At 38.8% G+C, this 8,431-nt stretch overlaps 1 protein-coding gene across 1 annotated transcript; it reads left to right on the top strand.

Moving 5' to 3' along the window:
* Nucleotides 1–1,283: 1,283 nt before the first annotated feature.
* LOC103705511 (serine carboxypeptidase-like 51) lies at nucleotides 1,284–7,373 on the top strand. Its single transcript, XM_026804042.4, has 13 exons — nucleotides 1,284–1,727; nucleotides 1,842–1,936; nucleotides 2,061–2,168; nucleotides 2,248–2,488; nucleotides 2,597–2,640; nucleotides 2,736–2,803; nucleotides 2,946–3,051; nucleotides 3,173–3,384; nucleotides 3,510–3,579; nucleotides 3,890–3,940; nucleotides 5,637–5,689; nucleotides 5,782–5,914; nucleotides 7,010–7,373. The coding sequence occupies exons 1-13, from the start codon at nucleotides 1,589–1,591 to the stop codon at nucleotides 7,085–7,087; spliced, it is 1,398 nt and encodes a 465-aa protein (XP_026659843.3). The 5' UTR covers nucleotides 1,284–1,588; the 3' UTR covers nucleotides 7,088–7,373.
* The last annotated feature ends 1,058 nt before the right edge of the window (nucleotides 7,374–8,431 follow it).

Consider the following 8,431-nt stretch of genomic DNA (forward strand, 5'->3'; position numbering starts at 1 on the left):
TAGCCACTCCTAAAAGTAATACGCCATAAGAAAACACTCTTTGTTAAGATCGACGTTTGGTGTAAGGAATATTTGGGATAAAGTTGCCCTAGTGGGTTAGTCCCACAAATGGACTGGTTTGGACCAACATGAAAGCCTCCACTAATCCAGAATTATACCCTACACCAATGCACCACATCAGCGGTGCACGATGCTAATTAGATTATTTGTTTCTATAGACTCTCTACATCATGCAGCTCATTTGGATTTGTCACCTTCATCATCTTATCTCGGATTGCTTCTGTGGTGCACTAGAGATATGGTGCATCTGGCCTAGGGTATAATTTCTCCCACTAATCACCATTAGATTGATTGGTAGTCTCAATTTGAAAGTCAACTTGCGGGACCTTTATTGCTTGTTGTGGGCTATTAATTTTTCATCATTCCGAAAACAACCTACACCTTCCAAAGTAATTTAAAGCACCATCTCTATCAGTCCCCACTCCCCACCACCAATAACCAGCATGGATATGGATTTCATTTGAAAGAATACCATGTCTATATACAATTCAAACATTAGAAAGTATTCAAGTCTATAAAAGAGTATTTATTTGTGGATAATGGAAACACTCCACGTTCTCTGGTCTCCACCAATTGCAGACTCGAAAATAGTCTCCAAGTCATACCATAGAGTTCCTATGTTACCGAGGCGCTCTTGGTCCAATTAAAATATAAGAGATAGAGACACCAACAATGAGGCTCTGTTTGGATATTTTTGACTGAAAATTCTGTAGGAATCAAATCTATTGGCCTATGTACTGTACTATTAAGTCTAATCCAGATTCTAGCCTTTGGGCTGCAGAAAGAATAATGATATTTGGTTGATATAGGATCATATTTAAATAGATACTTCAATCTACAAATTTTATAGAATTTTCAGCTTAATTTTTTTAAAAAATATTCAGACAAATCTTGAGGGATTTTATTTTTCCACCATCCATCTTGTGTTCCATCCTCTGCCCTTTGAATTTTTGAATGAGAGGGTAGGATTTGGTAGGAAATATTCCCGGAAGGCAGTTACTTCTACCTACTTTGGACTTTGGAGGCTTTCCCATCCTTGGACCAATTTTTCTTTGCTTAAAAGATTTCTCTCATACAAAGAGATACGCTGCTGCAAGCCAACCCATCAAAAAGATAGAGTGAGAAACAATAGAAGATTCTTTTTTTTTTTACTTTTGTTCACTTCCATCCATTCCCGTGAGCCTTTCTCTTTACTACATAATCATCACCATATGAAAGCTATAAAAGCCTTTTATTTTGTGTTCATTTCTTTTTCATTTTCAAAAAAGTCTAGAAGTTATAAATAGATACGGACTCTGGCTTTCCTCCCTCATCCTTGGTTTTGTCATCAAGGTAGGCGCTTCTTTCTCCTCTGTTCCTTCTCTTTCGCTTTCTGAAGCGATTTTATCGCTTTGTTACCGATAGAAACGGAGTTCTCTGATTTCCATATTGTCATCCTCCATCCCTTTTTCTTTAGTAGAGGTGGTCTCGTTCGTTCCTTCCTTCGTTCACTCATTCAATCTGGTTTCCATCCTAAGCAACTCTCGCAATGGGGAATTCCTCATCTCTTCTTCCTCTCTTCCTCTGTTCTCTTCTCCTCTGCCTCTCTCTGTTCCATATTAAGCTCGCCGATGCCTTTGGGACCGCTGATGGATCAGAGGAGTGGGGCTATGTTCAAGTTCGGCCGAGTAATTTCCTCTTCTTTCTTAGTTCATCTTTATATATCTGTTGATAGTTTCCTGCCAAAGAATTAACTCTTACATACTTATGTTTCTCTATTTGTTTCCGAGTATATAATGCAGAAGCCCACATGTTCTGGTGGCTTTACCGAAGTCCGCAAAGAGTCGACAGTGCTTCAAAGCCATGGCCGACAGTACTGTGGCTGCAGGGTGGACCTGTAAGTCTCCTTCATCATAATCTAAATACAAATGAGCAACACATGCACACAGCTAAAGCTAGTCTCTTGTCCACCGCTTTATATCTGAATTCCAATCTGTGGTTGTGGCCATCAATGGCAAAAGGGAGGCTCGGGTGTCGGCATCGGAAACTTCCAGGAGATCGGACCACTGGATACCGATCAGAAGCCTCGGAACTCGACATGGCTGCAGAAAGCTGATCTCCTTTTTGTGGTGAATTGCCTGTCCTTCTTCCCTCTACATCTACTTCTTGTTTGTGGCTGTTCCTTTTGACACTGAATCGAAATATTAGGACAACCCGGTTGGGACTGGATACAGTTTTGTTGAGGACAAACAAGCTTTTGTGAAGACTGATTGGGAGGCAGCAACTGACCTGACCACCCTTCTCAAGGAGATCTACAATAAGAATGAGACATTGCAAACGAGTCCACTCTACATTGTTGCAGAGTCTTATGGTGGGAAGTTTGCAGTGACTCTTGGCGTATCGGTCGCCAAAGCCATCAAGGCTGGAGAGCTGAAGCTTACATTTGGAGGTATCCATATATCTCATATTTACTTTATCCTAGATTTCGATTAAGAAACATTTTTCTTTTAGATAAAGTTGCCAGCATTTTAGCATCTTATGAAATCCATGTTAATAGGAGTTGCTTTGGGAGACACCTGGATTTCGCCAGAAGATTTTGTGGTTAGTTCTGAGAACTTTGTACTGCTTGAGCAGAGTTAAATTAGCCAACTATAGTTTCAGAATATGATTTTTCTTATTTTTAATTTGTAATGCAGTTGTCATGGGGGCCTCTGCTTTTGGATGTATCGAGGATTGATTACAATGGCGCAGACAAATCAAACAGGTTGGAATCTCTTCTTTCTTAACCAGAAAAAATCATAAGGGAACACTTCCTCCATTGTTCCTAAAAAAAAGGAGCAAAACATTAGTTTATATTGTACTTTATTTAATTTATTTTGATCTGATGTGCCTATCTCGTATGCCAGCTTAGCTGAAGAGATTAGACAACAACTGGCATCGGGGCAGTACGGGGAGGCCACGGAAACTTGGAAATACCTGGAGGAAGTGATTAGTTCGAGCAGTAACAGTGTTGTAAGTGATGTTAATTTATTTATTAAGAAGAAGTTGTTGATTTTAAGACCTTGGGAATTGGTTTTGATCATATAAAGTAGCATTCAGAACAACTTGCAAGTTTTCTTTAAATAAATTGCAGGATTTTTATAACTTTTTGCTGGATTCCAATGACGACCCTCTCTCTGCAATGACAATGGCATCATCAAAGAAATTACAAATATCAGAGAAATTAACCATGAAGAAGAGATACTCGATGTATCTAAGTTCCAAGGCTTCCTCCTCTGGTAGTCTCGATGATCTCATGAATGGTATAATTAGGGAGAAGCTACAAATAATTCCCAAGAATGTAAGGTGCGGAGTTACATAGAATAACTATTAAGAAGAGGAGATCTCATTACATAGTATTAACACTAAGATCAATGCACTTGTTTTTACTGAGCTCGTGCATTATTGAGGATTGACTTTATCTCTTGCAGTTGGGGAGAGCAGTCCAATGATGTATTTGACTCTCTGGCGAATGATTTTATGAAACCCAGGATCAGTGAGGTAACAAAATTACCTCAACGAGTACCTAGAACTTTATTTTGCTTTCAATATTTTGAAAGCCTTTTTTTTTTTTTTTGAGAAAAGAATGCAACAAGTACTACCTTCTATGAGGATAAAATTCATTTAGATTTCTGATTAAGAATTACTTGTAAGTAACAGCTTTTGCATTGATATACTTTTTTTTTTGAGAGAGAGAGAGAGAGCTTTTGCATTGATATCAACTACTTTTTTCTTTGATTCACTGGGTGTTACAATAGCCCTTGTGTAGGCCCATCAAGGAAATACTAATATCAGAGGATGGCATTTGCAGGTTGACGAGCTCCTTTTTCTGGGAGTCAATGTCACTATATATAATGGACAGGTATGAGACTTACCCATTACCCGAACTATAGCCTTCACTTGGTGACCCACAAAAAGTTGGCCAATTCAATATGATCTACAGAGATTCCTTGCATTTATTCAAAATTTTCTGCTGGGTGAAAGAGACCTTGGAGATCCTAACATCCATCCAATTCCTTCTATTGAATATGACAGTAGCTAAAAATCACCATTCAGAAAGAAAAAAAAGACAGCAGCTAAGAATCAAACTCACTTGGTAAATTTACTAATGGTTTTAGATGCTCTTGGGGGCCACAAAATGTCAGTGTGGTTCTAAAATCAATATATCCTTTGGTTCTGCCTCTGTTTTATCCCCCAAAGTGATTTTACTAAATATTCCTTTCTCAAAAAGAACATAAACATTTCACCCATGAAGGTGCTCCTGCCTTCACTAACACTTCATGTTTTGTGATTTTAAACCGAGACTGTTATTTCATACCTCCTACTGCTTCAGTGATGCAGATAAATTATAAAAGCTGAAATTCTCTGTTCTGTTGCGAGACTTATTTTCTAATGTTTTTAGCTGTGGACTGAATACCTATAATTTGAAATTTGCTCATACAGATTCCTGTTTACGTATTCACAACTTGCCTTCCCAACTAAAGGGGCTTTACAAAATATATTATTTGCTAGATTCGTAGGCTTGCCCCCTAAAGATGGCAAATCAGTATTCCTTTCTCTTTTCTTGTTATGATTAGTGCAAGGTGTTAGTATTTTATCAATACAAAACATACTTCTAATGTTTCTTGAAAGCATGAAGCCTAGAAAAAGAATATTTTAAGAGCCCTACCATCACTCGAGATCCTTCAACAGATGTGGATGTAGAGCAAGTAATCAAAACCGTGCTATCCAAAAAAAAAAAGGAAAAATAATACAAATGCAAGCTACTATGTCTTTAAGATGGACACCTTTACTAAAAGATTTGAATATTCCAAACTAGCTATTTACATATACCATGGACATGGGCATTGATCCCATAAGAAGCCAAGAAAGAGATCAAAGGAACGTTAATGCAAGTAGTGGGAGAGGACATGAAAAGGCTTGTCATATCTCTTAATAAGGGTAAAGAATTGGTTGCACAGCCCAAATTTCATGCTAACTGGACCATAGTGCATAGCTTTCCAAGAACAGAACTCTGTTTTGAGGGAATTCTACTACTTCCACTAGGGACATGAAACCATAGTAAGCTATGAGTTCATCAGCAAAGCATAGCTCTTAAGAGAGAGGTGAAAGGCCATCCAGTCTTGGTGTGGATATTCTGATCATTCTTCTGCCAACTTTGGCTCATGTTCGCAGAGAGAAGATGCCAAAGCTTTTGACCCCCTGCAGTCCTGGCAACAACTCACGTGTCCAACTAACTGGACTTTTATTGATTGGAACAATACGAACTGGTCTTAAATGCTCAGAATATGGGACAATGGCCACTGGCTTGTGCCTTTAAGTGCTGGATCCCTCATCCCTGTCGGATAATCTTCTCGGAGCCTTGCTCATAATGTCAATCACTTGGTTTATTTGCTATCTTTTTCAGTCACGTACAACAAAATCTAGGAGCAATTGGAATACATTTCCTCCCAAAGTTTTCTACTCTGTTACTTCCTTTCAAGTAGGCTTATGAAGTAGGTCTAAAAATTCACTTAGTATTCCATAGAGCGACATTGAGTTCTGTTGCTTGTGTCAAGGTTGATCTGATTTGTGCAACCAAGGGCACCGAAGCGTGGGTTCGGAAGCTCAAGTAAGGATCTTAACCTTTTCTTTTTCTTTCTTTTTTCGCCACTTGCATTGTTTTAGGCTAGCTGAGGAACAACACTGTCTCGTGTGTTGCAGATGGGAGGGGCTGAAGAATTTCACCAACTTGGAGCGAAAGCCTTTGTACTGCAATAATGATGGAGTTACCGGGGGCTTTGTAAAGTCTTATCGGAACTTACATTTCTATTGGATCTTGGGAGCAGGACATTTTGTAAGTATTTTCTGAAAACTCCCACCATTCCCTCATTTATATATAGCTAAGATGAAATAGTCATCAATATAAGGTTAGTTTTAGTTGCACGAAATTGTATGGGACCAGCAAACTTTGGCCAACCGACACCATCACTGCTTTCCACGTTACGTGACAATGGTATCGACCTAGCAACTGGAGCACGGCCCCACCAGGAATGGTGACTTCTAAATCTTGCTTCCCTGTCAAGCAGATCACTATATAAAAGAAAATAGTTTTAAAAAACAGACCAGAGTGGTTCCTAAATCCGAAAAACGATATTTTTCAGAGTTTTATAGGTTAATTTAATCAAGGATTAAGATATAATTAAGTTCCATGATGCTTGCACTAAACACTAGCTCTGGGTTTTCCTCACCATAACTCAACACACACCCATTAAGTTGAGTAGAAATTTGAGACATCAAATTTGAAGTGTTCCCCCAAGTTTATTAATAAAGAACAAAGAATACAGTCATAGGAAGGAAGATATAAAGGGAGCAGGAGATGGAGTACAATGAGTTTGAGAAGTTTGACTAATCTTTGGGCCTCACAATTGGATCAATCTTCCCAGCTAGTATGTTGTTCCTACTTGCAAAACCATTATTTCCATAATATAGCTTTAGGAGGCATGCACACCTCATAACTTTTGGTGTGTCTCCTTCTAGTATGGCCCCTGAGTTACTTTGAGAAAACTTTAGCAGCAATGGTTCTCACCGGGAGGATGTTCTTTTGGGGAGACCTGTGAATACATGTGCCACTTTAATGGCGAGAATCATCCACAGCAGACCCATGGCAGACTTGGTACCAACTACCAAATAGTAAACTGACACATTGATGGGACTGGAAGATTTTACCAGGCCTTGTGTGTGCAGTAAATTCACCACTTTCCCTTGTAAGAGCAGCTCTGAAATCTGTATGCAGCTACTGTGCTCGTTGCCATGCACAAGAAATGTATTAAAGTACAGGCCTGCCTTTTGAGAAAAAGTGACTGCAACAGCCTCTTGATGTGAAGAGTACAAGCCAAGAACAGAGCTTTTATAGTTTTCTAATGTTGAAATGTCTTTCGAATTTCGACAGGTACCAGTGGACCAACCTTGCATTGCATTAAAGATGCTGGGTGACATTGCTCAATCTCCTGCAGCTGCTTCTTCGTAAATAAGAAATAGAGAAGGAATCCCTTGCAATAAAAGAACTAGTTTTTGAGTCCCTTCTCATTATTTCTTTTTGATATCAGTTATTTTCTTTGATAATTGGGTAAGATTGAAAAGGAAATAGAAAGGATGTGGTGTTTGCCTGGTAATGCTTTTATGGTGGGTGAGTATGTGGCTGTATATTGCTGGGCAAATATATATATAAAAAAAACAGAATACAATAAATAGTCGGTAGATGGTCCCTCCATTTTGGTACTGCTTGATTGCTATGTCATGGCAGTATTTATTTATTTGATTCTTATAGTCTCTTCTCTCGCTCCCTCTCTCTATGTTTATCCAACTTTTTTTATATAAGTCTGACGCCTCACACCGACCTCGCGTTAATATCCTAGAGTGAGAGAGAGAACGCGGCGGCAAAAGATGTAACCCAGTCTACTAAATATTACAGTGGATATAATAGCTAAGAAAAAAAAAACCCCTAGCACGCTACAGAGAGGGACGATCCACATCACGAGTTCACTCCCGGACCTAGCCAATCATAATAGTTGTCACTCTCTAGATAGATGAGTCCGCCCGCAAGTAAAACCTTACGTAAATGGCGCCCGCTCAGGCAGCTCTCAACTCAGCTCGACAGCCTTCAGCTCAGCTCCAGAAACAGTAAAATCATGAATCCAACTCAACCGGCAGCAATGAGGGAAAAATCGGAACCTCTGATCACAAAGCTGGCACCTTGTCTACTACCACTAGCACTTACTATCGTCGAAGTTTATTATCTTGAGGAAGCTCAAAAGTATCTATGTATTGGATAGAAAAGATTAAAATATTTATTAATTTTTCAGAACCACGTGTATGATGTGTGTGTGTATATATATATATCATTTTTTAAAGGAATTTGATGGGAAAGAGTAAGAAGATACCAGTACCCATATATTTTCTGCAAATATAATAGAACAGTCGCTGCATTAGACGACCACCAAGTTTCTTTTAATATTTAAGGCGCATTGGAAAGAATCCTGTCATTCTACAAAGGAATTTTATCAGAAGTAGATGATATGGTGGCATTTACTTGCAAATTATCTTTTACCATGATTTTTACCCCATCCGTGCTCTTGCCTATGTAGAAATCACCACTTATCCTAAAAGCTTAAGCTGATAGGATGAGATAGATTTATTTATATATTTTATATTTTCTTACACTCCCCCTCACATGTGGACCGGACTTTTCTTTAATGAGCGAGCCCAACATGTGAAATTTTTAATAATGGGGTTAAAGAGTGCGGAGACAGAGTTCGAACTCAGGACCTCTGCTCTGATACCATGTAGAAATCACTACTTATCCTAAAAGCTT

Source organism: Phoenix dactylifera, chromosome 16 (genome assembly GCF_051530095.1).
Source record: "Phoenix dactylifera cultivar Ajwa chromosome 16, Ajwa_hap1_PhDact_Kaust_v1.1, whole genome shotgun sequence".
NCBI classification, from domain to species: domain Eukaryota; kingdom Viridiplantae; phylum Streptophyta; class Magnoliopsida; order Arecales; family Arecaceae; genus Phoenix; species Phoenix dactylifera.

What these genes read in the sequence shown, in the direction of transcription:
- LOC103705511 (XM_026804042.4), top strand. Translation starts at nt 1,589, where the DNA reads ATGGGGAATTCCTCATCTCTTCTTCCTCTCTTCCTCTGTTCTCTTCTC. An exon ending in TTTCGCCAGAAGATTTTGTG is followed by an intron (nt 2,641 to 2,735) that starts GTTAGTTCTGAG and finishes TTTGTAATGCAG; the next exon opens with TTGTCATGGGGGCCTCTGCT. An exon ending in ATAATTCCCAAGAATGTAAG is followed by an intron (nt 3,385 to 3,509) that starts GTGCGGAGTTAC and finishes TATCTCTTGCAG; the next exon opens with TTGGGGAGAGCAGTCCAATG.